The sequence below is a fragment of the Apodemus sylvaticus genome, chromosome 18 (assembly GCF_947179515.1).
Source record: "Apodemus sylvaticus chromosome 18, mApoSyl1.1, whole genome shotgun sequence".
Lineage (NCBI taxonomy): Eukaryota > Metazoa > Chordata > Mammalia > Rodentia > Muridae > Apodemus > Apodemus sylvaticus.
This window is the reverse complement of record NC_067489.1, coordinates 23,342,915-23,358,386: the sequence shown is the minus strand read 5'-3', so window position 1 is coordinate 23,358,386 and position 15,472 is coordinate 23,342,915. Positions and strand designations below refer to the sequence as shown.

The window sequence follows — 15,472 nt, the reverse complement described above, 5'->3', positions numbered from 1 at the left end:
GAGATCCCATCACACAAAACAAAGCAGGGTGTGCAGAGAAGTCTTAGAGGCTAAAATCTTGAGGCCAAGCTTGGTGACCTGAGTTTGATCCCTGGGACCCATGTAGTGAAAGGAGAATTTCAACTGTTGTCCTCTAACCTATACCAACATATACCATATGACTTTGTCTAATCCTGCTGGGCTGGGTCATTTAAACCAGTGGCCTCAAAATTCTTCCACATTCTCCTTTAGGTGGCACATGCTATACCAAAGCCAAACCTGAAGCTCCCATTTCAACCCGACTTTTCCGGCCAAGAAGAGCAAAGACTGGGCAGTGAGCAGGTGACTTGTTAGCTCACTCGAGGGTGGCTGTCTGCTTCCACAAGGTCTTTGGCTGTGGTCCCTGCTGAGTGGTTGGACACACCTCATCTCCTGCCCACCACTTTCATTTACCATGTTTTCTAATTATACACTTAATATATTATATCTTAGAAGTCAGAGATGGCTAAAATGAAAGATATAAACTAAGCTTGCAGCCATCTACGCTTCAAGGTGGTTACAAATTGACTGACAGCTACGGATTCGGATACTTAGAACAAACGCCCATGGATGACATCTTCAGCTGAGTAGAAGCCCCAGGGGACATCCAAGCAGCCCCCAAAGGTTTCTGGGGCACATTCTGGTTCCTTAACCGTCTGATTGTGGATCTAGAAAGAACTTGAGACATCAGCTATGCACCATGAAAATCTCTCCCTTCAGAATCCCCCTTGAAACACAACTTACTCAGTTCAGTGAGAATGGGGATCTGCTGGTATCTTTTCTTCCCTTCATAATTAGAAAAGGAAGGTGATGCCTTTACTTCTACAGACAAAAAAAGAGACAAGAAGCACAAATAAACAGCTCGTAAAACTTAGTCAGATGTACAAGAACTCCATGTGACCCAATGCTTTTTCTCAGCAAAGCTAGTTTCTGGTCCAAATCCAAAATTTAATTCTATATTAAGAAAAAAATATTATAATTGCACCTTGACATCTACAAAGATTAAAGTCCTTGTAAATACCAATCCTTGGATGCTCACGCCCTTTTTCAGAAAATACCATAGTTATTGCATATCACCAAAGCACCTCCTAAGGACCTCACATTATCTCAGATGGCCTATAATACCTAACACAGAATAAATAGCTATAATACTGAGGTTTAAAGAACAGCAAGGCAAGGCCTGTAAATGTTTAGATGTTTGATATAGATACATTTTCCCTTGAGTATCTTCTGTCTCTGGTTGGGGTGAATCAATGCATACAGAACCCTTGATGGAAGATTGACTGTATTTGGTCTCTTCTTTTTATGAAAGAGGGATGGGTGTGTGTGTGTGTGTGTGTGTGTGTGTGTGTGTCTGTGTGTGTGTGAGAGAGAGAGACAGTCAGACAGAGAAAGAGGGAGGGAAGGAGGGGAAAGAGAGAGAGACAGAGAGAGAGAGAGACAGAGAGAGAGAGAGAGAGAGAGAGAGAGAGAGAGAGAGAGAGAGAGAGAGAGAGAGGAGTCTCCAAGCAGTAGGGTGTTAGTGTCTATCTCAGACATTTGGAGTCTCATGTCACATTAATATTCTTACAGAATTTTCAGTCAAGGAATGATGAGCTACGGCTGTTTCATGAACGCTCTGAGACCCTACAACACGCTTCTGCTCCTAGTGTGAGCTGTCAGTCAAGACCCTCTGGAGGATTTTGCTTGTGTCTCCCTCACTCTTGAGAGCCTGCCTGGAATGCCTTGGCATTCTGCTATGAACGATCTTTGATGGACCAGGTAACTGTCAGAGTCCTGCCGTATAAGAAACTGAATTATCACGTATCTTAGATTATTTAGCTTACTGCTTGGTTTGCCAACCTTTCCCCCCTGAAATGTGGCAGATAGCAATCAGCTTTACTGGAAGCCCTTCAAGCTTCCCATGGGCCTGTCCAGGAGGTCTGGACTTGTTCTGACCTGTCTTTGAAGACACTGGGGGAGGACAGATGATCCGCAGGGACTGGATGTTGAGGGTGGCCATGATAGTCTCGGTGTCCACCAGAATCTGGCTGCTCAGTGCCTTGTAAGGGGTGGCTAAGATAACACACATAGAGCACTGCTCTATGTTGACTGCATGCAGATCTCCAGTATAGAGTGCAGATCCCTACGGAAAGAAGTTCATGTTGTGAAGGGATTGTCAGAAGGCCATCATGGTTCATGGTGCTCGGTCTTTTTGGGTGATGCAGTTTTTAGCTAACTTTTCTGCTGGCTTGACTAAAATGTAGGTATCTGTTGTCTGATACATTGTGCTGATAATAGTTACTATCTTACTATGAGGTGACATCACAGACCCTTCACAGAGGATAAATTTGGATGAGATGATGTGGAACAAAAGTCCATGCAGGGGTGACATATGCCTTTAACCTCAGCACTCGGGAGGCTGAGAAACAGGTGGATCTCCTCAAGGCAAGCCTGGTCTATAGATAAAGTTCCAGGATAGCCAGAGCTGCACAGAGAAACAGCATCTCAAAAAACAAACAAACAAACAAATCAACAAATCCATTTTCAGGCAGTCATGGCACACACCTTTAACCTCAGCACTTAGGAGGCTGAGACAGGTGGATCTCTCTGAGTGTAAGGCCAACCTGGTCTATAGATAAAGTTCCAGGACAGCCAGAGCTGCACAGAGAAACAGTGTTAAAACAACAACAACAAAGTATTTGGAGGTTGGAGAGATGGCCTAGTAGTTAGGAACTCTAGTTGCCCTTCCAGAGGACCCAGGTTCAATACCCAGTATTCACATGGGAGCTCACAACTGTCTGTAACTCCAGTGCCAGGGGTTCGGACACCATCACACCAATGAACTCACACCAATGAACTTGAAATTAATTAAATTTTAAAAATCATCCAGGCTGGAGAAATGGCCCAGCGGTTAAGAGCACCAACTGTTCTTCCAGAGGTCCTGATTTCCATTCCCAGCAACCACATGGTGACGCGCAACCATCTGTCATGGGGTCTGGTGCCCTCTTCTGGTGTGTCTGAAGAGAGCAATGGTGGTATACTCACATGTATAAAATAAATAAATAAATACATCTTCTAAAAAAATACATTCTGAAAACTCAAGCAAGAGAAGAGAATGCAAAAGGGTGATCATGTGTCCCTTCCCCCACAGCATTGAGCTGGCTGGCAGCCCCCACTCTTCTGCTGGTGTTATCTCCAGCCTATTCAAGCTGCGACATTCCTGGCCTACAGCCTCCACCCTTCCCCTGGTGTTATCTCCGACCCTTGGTTGGGAACAATACAGCCACTTTCACCTTAACTACCAAGGACGCCTCAGGGCAGTCTCACCTGGAGACCAGCAGAAACCTGCGTGACTGGAAGCAGGCAACCCGCTGAGAAGAAGATCCAAGGAATTCGCGGCCATTTGGGGGGCAGGGTGGTTTTCCAAAGACTATATATATTGGCTAAAAAATAGTAAAGTCAGTCTCTATGGGCAACTGTCCTCTTGACTCATTTCTCTTTCGCCCCCTTCCCGTTACCCCCAGAATTCTCTTCCAGGGATCCGGCTCGCATGTGGCCGCGGGCGGCTACATAATGGCGCCTTGAACATGGACAGACCTGATATGGGAGAATTTCCTGAGGTGACCCTATCTGGCGAAGCTTCGCAGAAAAAGTGGAAAGAAGATGGTATCCGCATGGTAAACAACTTTAGGAGTCAAATGCTAGCGCTAGTGTAAAATTTTATCCTTTGAAACTATTGTTGTGGGTGCAGAGGGATACGGTTTAGCAAGCAAAATTGTGCTGACCCGGCACAGTGGCTGCTTGGGATAGATTGATAGGGAAAAATGGGACAGGAAAGTTCTCGTGAAACTTGCGCTCCGCAGCATCCTAGGGCTGCTTCCGGCGAAAGGGAAAGGGTTTGACTCCCCACCCTAAGTTACAAAAACACAGAGATAGTGCTAATTATAAAAAAGGCAGCTCATCCCAAAAAGAGAACAGCTGACTCTCATGGGGAAGAATGGGCCCCTATCGTGCCATCTGCTCCGCCTATGACTTTGATGGCAGGAGAGGAGATCCAGAGAGATATACAGTTACAAAAGTTAGAGTTTGAAATTAAATTGCAGAAATTGACTAAAAAATTGCAGGAGCAATTGAAGGCGGGACATTTAAGAGAGTCTCTATCTCCATGGAATACCCCAATATTTGTTATTAAGAAAAAATGTAGATTGCTACAAGATTTAAGAAAGGTTAATGAAACTATGTTGCCCATGGGAACTTTACAAGCTGGTCTTCCATCTCCTGTGGCTATTCCTAAAGGATTTCATAAAATAGTCATAGATTTAAAAGATTGTTTCTTTACTATTCCATTGCATCCTGAGGATTGCACAAGATTTGCTTTCAGTGTTCCTTCTATTAACTTCATGGAACCTATGAAAAGATATCAATGGACAGTTCTTCCTCAGGGCATGGCTAACAGCCCGGCTTTATGTCAGAAGTTTGTGGCACAGGCCATTCAGCCTGTAAGACAAAAGTGGACAGATATTTACTTTATCCATTTCACAGATGATTTTCTAATTGCAGGGAAAAAAAATCCTCAGACTTTGCTTTTATGTTTTAAAGATTTACAGCAAGCTTTAGCCGCTAAAGGATTGCAAATAGCACCAGAGAAGGTGCAGACCCAGGATCCGTATAATTATCTGGGTTTTAAACTTACAGATCAAGCTATTTTTTCCCAGAAGATAATTATCCGCAGGGACAATTTAAAAACTTTAAATGATTTTCAGAAGTTATTGGGTGACATTAACTGGCTTTGGCCATATTTAAAGCCCCAGAATTCTCTTCCAAGGATCCGGTTCGCATGTGGCCGCGGGCGGCTACAATCATGGTGATGAAAAAGTTGGAGGGGAAAAAAGAGACATCCTGGAGATAAAGGCTAATTCTCTATCTTCCACTCTTGCAAGAAGGCTGCCCCGCTTGTGTCCTCCAAATAGCTAACAGTGCAGCCCCAACTTTAGGATGCTTGGGGATTTGTCTTAGTTCGAATTTCTCTTGCTGTGATAAGACACCAAGACCAAAAGCAACGTGGAGAGGAAAGGGCTTATACTTACACATCCCAGATGTGAGAGGGAAGTTAAGACAGGAACTCACGCAGGGCAGGAACCCAGAGGCAGGGACTGCAGCAGAGTCCATGGGGGAGTGCTTCTTGCTGGCTTACTTATCAAAGCTTGCTCGGCCTGCTTTCTTATAGAATCCAGGACCACCAAGCCAGAGGTGGGACCACCCAAAGTGGCCTCCCACATCAGTCACCAACCAAACAAATATACCACAGGCCTTTCTATAGGCCAATCTGGTGGGGACATTTTCTCACTTGAGGTTCCCTCTTCCCAAGTGACTGCAGCTTGTGTCAAGATGACATAAAACTAGGCAGCACAATTGACCCCTTGACACACAGACACGTTGCTTATTAATCAGTAGCATTCCTTCCTTGTTCATCCCCCAAAATTCATATATTGCAATATAAAACATTAATGATTTTAAAAATCCCACAGTCTTTAAAAATTCAGTCTATTTAAAACATACATAGTCCCTGTCAGTGTTTAAAACCTCTGCAAAATATCTGAAATCTCTTAACCATGGATCCTATAAAATAAAACATAAGTTAAATACTTCACTACTCCAAAAAGAATCAGAACATAGAATCAAATCAAATCAAAATGAAGCTGTACTGGCTGGTTTTGTGTCAACTTGGCACAGGGTGGAGTTATCCCAGAGAAAGGAGCTTCAGTTGAGGAGATGCCTCCATGAGCTCCAGCTGTAAGATTAGTGACCAAGAGGGGAGGGCCCCTTGTGGGTGGTGCCATCCCTGGGCTGGTACTCTTAGTTTTTTTGTTTTTGTTTTTTGTTTGTTTTTTTGTTTGTTTGTTTGTTTTTTAAAGATTTATTTTATTATCTATTAAATATATATAAATTTATATAGTATATTATATGAATTTATTATTTATATATTATATAAATTTCTTATTTATAATAAGTATATATAATATGCAAACAATATAAATATATTATTTGTATATTATATATACTTATTTTATTATATACAGTACACAGGGGAAAAAAAGAGGGAGAAAGGGAAAAATGAGGAAGGAAGGACAGACTTGTCTATTTTCACCATTCAAGGATACAGTTCATCGTGGTGAGGAAATCTTTTTTTTTTTAAGATTTATTTATTATTTTATGTAAGTACACTCTAGCTGTCTTCAGACACTCCAGAAGAGGGCATCAGATCTCATTACAGATGGTTGTGAGCCACCATGTGGTTGCTGGGATTTGAACTCAGGACCTTCAGAAGAGCAGTTGGTGCTCTTAACTGCTAAGCCATCTCACCAACCCTATCTTGGGTTCTATACGAAAGTAAGCTGAGCAAGCCTGGGGAAGCAAGCCAGTAAGTAACATCCCTCCATGGCCTCTGCATCAGCTCCTGCCTCCAATTTCCTGCCCTGTGTGATTTCCAGTCCTGACCTCCTTTGGTGATGAACAGTAACGTGGTAGTGAGAGCTAAACAAACTCTTTCCTCCCCAGCTTGCTTCTTGGTCATGATGTTTATGCAGGAATAGAAACCCTGACTAAGACAGAAGCTGAACAGTGTATAATTCAGATTTTCTAGAATGATCACCTAGGCTCTGATGGGCTTGGGATAGAACACACAGCTCACCTCATGGGCTCCACGCTGCAGATGCTGCTGTGCTTAGTGGTGGTCTTAGGTAATGGGGTTTCTCATCTAGGAATCTCCTGCTACAGCCGGCTTGTACTCTCGCCAGTAGCCCCCCCACCCCCAGGCTCACTCTTCAGGGACTCTAACTTGCTACATGGTGCTAAGCCTCAACTTCTCTCTATGATTCCTTCAATTCTGAGACTTCAACTGAGGCTGCACCTTCACAGTGGCCTCTACTGTCCTCTCACAATGACAAGGCTCCACAACCCCTTCACGCTTCCAAACCAGTACTATGAAGGAGAATCTTACACATTACCAAGTTCAACTGCCAGCCTATGGCCTCCTCAGAGTCACAGCTCTGTGTGCTGAGCCCATGGGAATTATCCCAGATTTAGGACCCTCAGTGATGCTAGTCTCTTCCTAATCACCATCTATTCCTTGGCTCTAGCACCTAGGATCAACTGTCCCAGCAAAGTAAACATTGCAGCTTAGTGGTTCTGGTCTCTTCTTAACCAGGGCCATTTCTATAACCCCAGTCACCAGAACCACAGATACTTACAGCACAGAGTATCAAACAATGCCAACAGAATCTTTAATGGGCTATCCAAATTCCTTCTGAAACTCCACAAGCCTCCATTGGCTATACTGCTCTCAGCATTATTTTCAAAGTTCCAATAATGTTCTTTAAGCTCTGAACACTCAATGGCTTCTCCAGCCCAAAGTTCCAAGGTCCTTCCACAACCCTCCCTAAAACATGGTCAGGTCCATCACAGCCATACCCTGCATCTGTGTCTAACACGGATCAATTTGGACACCAGCTAAAGCTGGAGACTTCTGGGTACCTTCCCTCCTGCGGTGCAGAATGGAGCCAGGAGGAGCAGGGAACTTTGTGGCTTTGTGGCGGCTTTTAAAAAAACAAAAAAAACAAAATCCAATTTGCTTTTTAGAGAATCCGTATTTTCTTACACACTGCCAGTATTATTTCATTAAAAAATTAAAATGCATTTCACAGACCTATTATGGGCTTTTCATCCAGGGAAATGGTAGCAGAGCTTTGGATAAAAACCTCTGAAAGTGAAATACAAATAAAACATCAGCCAAATGCTACACACTCACTCTGTATTCTGTCTTGGCTCATCCTTCTGCTTCTGTTAACAGAATGCCATAGACTGAGTAATTTACAAAGAAAGGAAATTCATTACTCGGAGGCTGGAGAGATGGCTCAGCGGTTAAAAGCACTGACTGCTCTTCAGAAGGTCCTGAGTTCAAATCCCAGCAACCACATGGTGGCTCACAACTATCCATAAAGAGAGCGGATACCCTCTTCTGGTGCGTCTGAAGACAGCTACAGTGTAGTTAGATATAATCAATAAATAAATCTTTAAAAAAAAAAAAGAAATTCATTACTCATAGTTCTGCAGTCTAGGAAATCTAAGATTGAAGGACCAATCTTACAAGGGCCTTCCTGCTGCATCTTAGTGTGGTAGGGAACCACAAGGCACACACAGGACAGAGCCTGAGGCCAACTGTCCCTTTCATCAGGAGCAGCTAGCCCCATTCTCAGGGAATCACCACATTCATGGGAGCAGAGTCCTCACACCAATTACTTCCTTTAGGTCCCAACTCTCAGCACAGTCACAGTGGCAACACGCCGTCCCAACCACAGGTCTATTTCGATGGAGACTCAGCCCCTCTCCATAGTCCCCATGTGGGAGCCCACAGACTCACAAACACGGGGGAAAAATACCTCATTCGTACACAGACCATAAACCATGGTGGGTTGAACACAAACTTGGGGCTGCAATGTGTGGATTTAAATTCACTCACTCCACTTACATGCTTATAATACAAAGCAACCTACATGGAAACCTGCTGCTCCCATACCTAACATTCAGCAGCTTTATAGTCTACCTCACTTTTTTTTCTTAAAGATTTATTTTTTTTTTAATGTATATGAGAACACTGCAGTTGTATAGATGGTTGTGAGCCATCATATGGTTGCTGGGAATTGAACTCAGGACCTCTGCTTGCTCCGGCCCTGCTCACTCTAGCCCAAAGATTTATTTATTATTATATGCTAAGTACATTGTAGCGTCAGAACTCACTATGGATGGTTGTGAGTCACCATGTGATTGCTGGGATTTGAACCCAGGACCTGCGGGAGAACAATCAGTGCTCTTACTCGCTGAGCCATCTTGCCAGCCCAACCCTCACTTGACTATAAATAAGTGAATGTACGTAAACTCTTCAGCTGGTCTGTCACATAATAGGTGCCATATAACTGTAAACTGTAAATATCATTACTATTATTGCTAATACTAGTACTCTTATCCTCATGTGATACTTACAGGCATAATGTGTATCTTGGGAAAGTTCCGGAGAAATCGCCATTCTCTCTGGAAGTACTCCAGAGACCCAATAAAAACAATGTCCTTCAGCTCCTGCCGGGTGTAGTTGCTGGCTCTCAGGGGCATCACAAAATTCCGAAGTCCCACCAGGGTACAGTTGGCATCTCCAAACACGCATGCTACAATGTGGTTCTGAAACTCGTGTTTTGTCTTTTCAGTTCGTTTCTAGGGATACACATGCAGAATCAGGTCAATTTTACAATCAAGGTAAGAGAGTTCCTTGCTAAGCCCCACCTCCTTCCCATCCTAACACTCTAGATGCATCCAGAGCAGAACTTTTATAGACTAATAGAATCTTTCAACTGCTTATAAAAATGGTACATACATATATAATCATACAAATATACATACACACATATATCATAATAGTATATGATTAAATTAAAAAAAAAAAACAGAGACCTTCATGTACCATTGCTAAACTTATCTCTTTAAAAGAACCTGGGAAGTTACATTAAACTGTACATCATATTGTTAGTATTCAGTGGGTTCTCATTGTCAAATTTTCATGTATCAAGAATGGTTGACTCTCTCTAAGTTCATATGATTACATCTAATATACTGAACTGTTTTGATAAATTCTTTACCAAGTCAAGGAAATTCATCATGAAGTTAAAACCACTCGATGTTCTTCTGATGTTCAGTTCCCAGCACCCAGCCTGGGTGATTCACAACTGCCTGAAACTCCAGACCTGGGGAATCTGATGCCCTCTTTTGGCCTCCCTGGGTACACACACTCATGTGGGAGATGCACATGCTTAAATAAATAGTATTTTAAAACTCCATTAGATCCCCCAACATTTAATGTATTTCATGCTATTATCAGCAGGCAAACTCTCTATATCTCTAAATTGGAAACAAATGTAAAAGACACATTCAGATTAGGACTTCCCCAAATTCTCAGAGACACCATAAAGACTACAAAGTTACTGAAGACATGAATGATTTCTTTCAGAGAACAGGCCTCTCTTCTGGCAGTGAGAAGCAAGAAAGAGCTTGGTGACAATGTAGCAAGAGGTTTGACTTTGTATTCTGCCTCTCTTAGCTGTGTAAGTGAACCAATTGTTTTAACATTTACAGCCTTCAATATCTTCAAGTGTTCAAAGTTGGAAGTAGTGCTGTTCAACAGGTATTAATCAACCTCGATTTTTATTAAGCTCCTAGATTGGGTATTTGTTTGCTAACTTAAAATAGTTTATAATATTATTTTATGTGTATGTGTCCATTGTCTACATGGATGACTGTACTACATGTGTGTATTATGCCCATAGGCCAGAAGGGGGTATTCAATCTCCCGGAAGTGAAGTTTTGGATGGTTGTGAGACATTAGATAAGTACTTGGGTCCTCTGGAGCAGTCAGTGTTTTTCACTGCTGAGCCATTGCTCTAACATGTGTGTGTGTGTGTGTGTGTGTGTGTGTGTGTGTGTGTGTGTGTGTGTTGAGATAGCATCGCTCAGGTTGCCTTGGCTAACCTAGAATTCATTATACAGATTAAGCTGGCCTCTAACTCAGAGGTCCACCTATCTTTGTCTCCTAAGTGCTGGGGTTAAAGGTGTGCACTACTATCCCCTGCCCAAAGCTCAGAGATTTTTTTTTTTAAAAGAGGATACCTGTATTTAAATTTCACATGAGATCTACAGCCTATATACATATTAGAATATTTCAATTTTATTTTTAAAATTTTATCAAATTATTTTATTATTTTATGTGTATGGATATTTTGTCTACATGTATGACTGTGTACTACATGTGTGTCTTATGCCCACAGACATACAATAAGAAAAAGAAATACTTGACATGTCCCATTATTTGATAAAATCACTGTGTATTGGGAAGATTCTGTTAACTAACTCATTACAACAACTGTCTGCTTAATCTGATTAGTTTTAATTTGAGTAATGAAGCCTCTAACAAGATCTCACACAATATGCCTGAAGTCTAGCACCTGCTCCGCAGGGGAGAACTGAAGAGCTATTTCTGAGATCCATGGCAGGCCACGCCCACAGACCAATGGCAGGCCACGCCCACAGGCACAGCCTGGGAGCTTTCTCCAACTGACTATGGCAAACTCTCCCTCCCGGTTAAGAGAGATGGTTTGGTAGAAAGTCCTTTGTTCAAATTAACAGAAAATGAGTCCTTGACCTTTCTACAAGGAGAACCAAGTTCAAAGTCGAGTTTTTAACATCTGGGCATTTCATTCCGGGGTGGGGGGAGGGGCAGGGAGGAAATTCAAAGCCCTCAGCAATAATAACAAAAGCTACAGCAAACAACTCAGGGCTCGCGCTCCAAGCATCCTTTAAGTAACATTGTAAGGGAGGTGTAAAGACTTGTTTGCATGCTTAACAGGTGTGATCTAATAAAGACCCTGTCTCCCATCTCCCGCCTCCCCCACCCTACCCCACCTCCCTCTCTTCTCTCCAGTGTGTCCATCTGAATCCATTTTCTCTCTCTCTCAGCTTTTCTAAAATCCTGCATTCTATTAAAAACATGTCAGGTTTCTGCCCCATGGCTATTTTCTTAGCCCGGATGGAACTGCTGAGGTACTGGTTTGGCAGCTCCAGGAGGAGTCGTCCTGCTGCTTTGACAGCTCTGAGAGATTAGTGATTCTGAACAAATGAGGGGTCGGGTTTTATAAATATTGGGACATGTTCTGTCAGGATACTGGTAGTGAACCACCTAGCTGGGGCATAGGAGGAATGGTACGTGTACTTAAGTGCTTTTGAAAATCAAGGAAATCCTTATAATTATTAGGAAGTCGTAGATGGACAGAGTGTCTGCTTGAAAGCAGAACAACCACTTCTACAAGGCTCGGGGTCAGGGGTCAGGGGTCAGAGGAGGGGTCAGGGGCTCAGAGGAGGCAGCATTTAACAGATTCCTTTTTTTTTTAAAGTTAAGGTGTTAAGTTGTAAATTGTATATATGTTCATTGTAGTAAATATGTTTACCTAGATTTGCTAGGTTTCAGCCGGGCAGTGGTGGCGCACGCCTTTAATCCCAGCACTTGGGAGGTAGAGGCAGGCAGGTTTCTGTGTTCAAAGCCAGCCTGGACTAGAGAGTGAGTTCCAGGACAGCCAGGGCTATACAGAGAAACCCAGTCTCGAAAAACCAAAAATTTGCTAGGTTTCAGGAAAGCATCTCGGGAAGTAGTTATTTGAGATAACCCGCTCAAAGAAAAACTCGCAAGTAACGGAACCTGCATTTTAATCCCAGCATGCTACCGGGCTTTGTGGTATGCCACATGGCTCCTGGTCTGTGATGTGTGTGTAGGTGATGTATCTTTCTTTCCAAATTCACAGTCTACAAAAGAGCTGGGTCTCCTAATGATTCACAGGCCTCCAAATGACGACAGTCACTGGGACTCTGAGGTGTGGTGACCTACCAGAACCACTTGGTCAAAGGGCATTGATCTGCACCAGTGAAACATGCCGCTGCTGTCCAGCATGTCGGTTTCTTCCGCGGTATCGGTTGGCGCATACCTGAGCAGAGAGAGTGGAAAGTTCAGGGAACTAGAATGATAACGCTAAGGTCGGAGCCGTTGCTCATTGGCCAGTGCCAGTCACATGGTTCCTTCTAACCCTAAGGGAGCTGGGGGCATACTGATGCCAGTAAGACACAAGTTGACAACCCACAACTATAACCCTTAAAGTACAAAACATTTCCATCTCTGCCAGGGACTTTGAAGACCTTTTCCTGTGTTTTATGGTTGAAAGGCAAGAACTAATAAATTGTAAAGCTTTCCACTTAAGGCTTAGGCAGAGGATGCTCTTGCTCGAAATACCCAACTCTCCCCACCACTTCCAGGAGGAACAAGGAATCGGAACCAAGGGAAGGGACCCAGAATGCGCCGCACAGACTGTGCAAACAGCGACCAAAGCGCAACTTGCATACCGCCTCTCTGAGAGATACAAAGAGATCTGAGATATCCTGGCTAGTGTTCTTAAGATCTGGGTTTTTTCATATGAATGTATCTTGCTTTAAAACTTATCAACAGCTGGGCGGTGGTGGTGCGCGCCTGTAATCCCAGCACTCTGGGAGGCAGAGGCAAGCGGATTTCTGAGTTCGAGGCTAGTCTGGTCTACAGAGTGAGTTCTAGGACAGCCAGGGCTACACAGAGAAACCCTGTCTCAGAAAAACCAAATCCAAAAAAAAACCAAAAAAAAAATAAAAAAATAAAAACCAAAACCAAAACAACAACAACAACAAAACTTATCAACACCTGGGCGGTGGTAGCACAGGCCTGTAATCCCAGTACTTTGGGAGGCAGAGGCAGGCGGATTTCTGAGTTCGAGGCCAGCCTGGTCTACAAAGTGAGTTCCAGGACAGCCAGGGATACACAGAGAAACCCTGCCTCAAAACAACAACAACAACAACAACAAAACAACAACAACAAAAAAACTTATCAACAAAATGAACTATATATCAACCATAATGATATCTGTCCAGTGGTTCACACGTTTAATCCCAGCACTCAGGAGACAGAAGCAGGGGCATTTCTGTAAATTCAAAGCCAGCCTGATCTACCTTTTGAGACTTTGTCTCAAAACAAAATAAAAACAAACAAACAAATCAAGTATGTGTCCCTGGATGTGTCAGGAACAGAGAGTAGGATATGTTTAGGAACCCCAGCCTGATTCAGGACAGACGGATACGGACACCTCTTCTTGCATTTGTGCCTTGGACCACTTCCTTGTTCAACACACAGAATCGGAAAAGGAAGGATGAGGCCCTGCCCGCCACCAGACAGCACAGCCCTGGTGGAGGGGAAGACACCCAGAGGCCTGGAGGCCCGTGCTGCACTAATGTGAACAAGGAAGTGGTAGAGAGAAAGAGAAGCAAATCCACGGGTGCACAGTGAAGAGAGGCAGAACTGGAGACATGAGGTTGGCCAGGGGCCACTGGGAGCCACATAGATGTCCGAGGGCCGTACAGAGCTGGCCCCACCCTGTCCTCTGTCCCCTGTCCTCTTTAATCTTGGGTCCCACAGCGTGTCCACTGTTATGGAAGCTACAACCAAAGGAATCATTTTGAGATACCAATTTCATTCACTTTAGCCAAATATTCAGAAAAAAACATTATCGAATTTCTGGGAGACTTTCATATTGTTTTATAGCAAGTGTTATAGAAGTGAAGTTCTTATATACTTAATATCGTGTGACCATTTAAAAATCCACCACATTGGTCATATATTATAATGTCATCATAATAGTTTATGTTCCATTGATAACATGATATTTACCCTTAAGCGATCTAAATTCTCAATCGTTAAAGATCTTCCTAGAAGCCGGGCGGTGGTGGCGCACGCCTGTAATCCCAGCACTCTGGAAGGCAGAGGCAGGCAGATTTCTGAGTTCGAGGCCAGCCTGGTCTACAGAGTGAGTTCCAGGACAGCCAGGGCTATACAGAGAAACCCTGTCTCGAGAAAAAAAAAAAAAAAAAAAAAACAAATCCAAAAAAAAACAAAAAAAAAAAAAAAAAAAAAGATCTTCCTAGAAGATTAGTCTCGCTAAGATGAAATGTTGCCTACATATTAGAGAGCTAATTTCATTAAAATTAAGAATGATAAACCTTTTAGGTAGCTGGGAAGTAGTGGTGCACGCCTTTAATCCCAGCATTTGGGAGGCAGAGGCAGGTGGATTTCTGAGTTCGAGGCCAGTCTGGTCTACAGAGTGAGTTCCAGGACAGCCAGGGCTACACAAAGAAACCCTGTCTCAAAAAACAAAACAAAACAAAACAAAACAAAAAAACTTTTTAGATTGATCTGCTGTGTACCGGCTGGTCTTGTGCATCAACTTGACACAGGCTGGAGTTATCACCGAGAAAGGAGCTTCACTTGAGGAAATTTCTCCATGAGATCCAACTGTAAGGCATTTTCTCAATTAGTGAACAAGGTGGGAGGGCCCCTTGTGGGTGGCGCATCCCTGGGCTGGTAGTCCTGGGTTCTATAAGAAAGCAGGCTGAGCAAGCCAGGGGAAGCAAGCTAGAAAGTAACATCCCTCCATGGCCTCTGTATCAGCTCCTGCTTCCTGAACTGCTTGAGTTCCAGTCCTGACTTCCTTTGGTGATGAATAGCAGTGTAGAAGTGTAAGCTGAATAAACCCTTTCCTCCCCAAATTGCTTCTTGGTCATGATGTTTTGTGCAGGACTAGAAACCCTGTCTAAGACACCTGCTTCTCAAACAAATCTGCCTCCATCTTGCTTTTGTTATGGTCTGACACGCCCCCATCCCACCAGCTATTTCATATTGCTGCTGTAATATGCCTGCTAGTCATTTGACACAGAAAAATAACCTGACTCAGAGCAGGGTCATGCTGACCACGCCCTGTTTTGTTCTGTATGTGCTGACTGTTCTGTATGAGGTTTTCTAATCTTGAGA

General features: G+C 43.3%; 1 protein-coding gene across 1 annotated transcript in view; it reads right to left on the bottom strand.

The window, feature by feature from the left end:
* The window catches only part of Kcnu1 (potassium calcium-activated channel subfamily U member 1), an 82,363-nt gene that overhangs the window by 10,426 nt on the left and 56,465 nt on the right, over positions 1-15,472 (bottom strand). Inside the window, 4 exon segments of the mRNA XM_052162483.1 lie at positions 763-840; positions 1,957-2,143; positions 9,040-9,264; positions 12,479-12,575. Of these exon segments, the coding sequence (XP_052018443.1) occupies positions 763-840; positions 1,957-2,143; positions 9,040-9,264; positions 12,479-12,575 (587 nt within the window).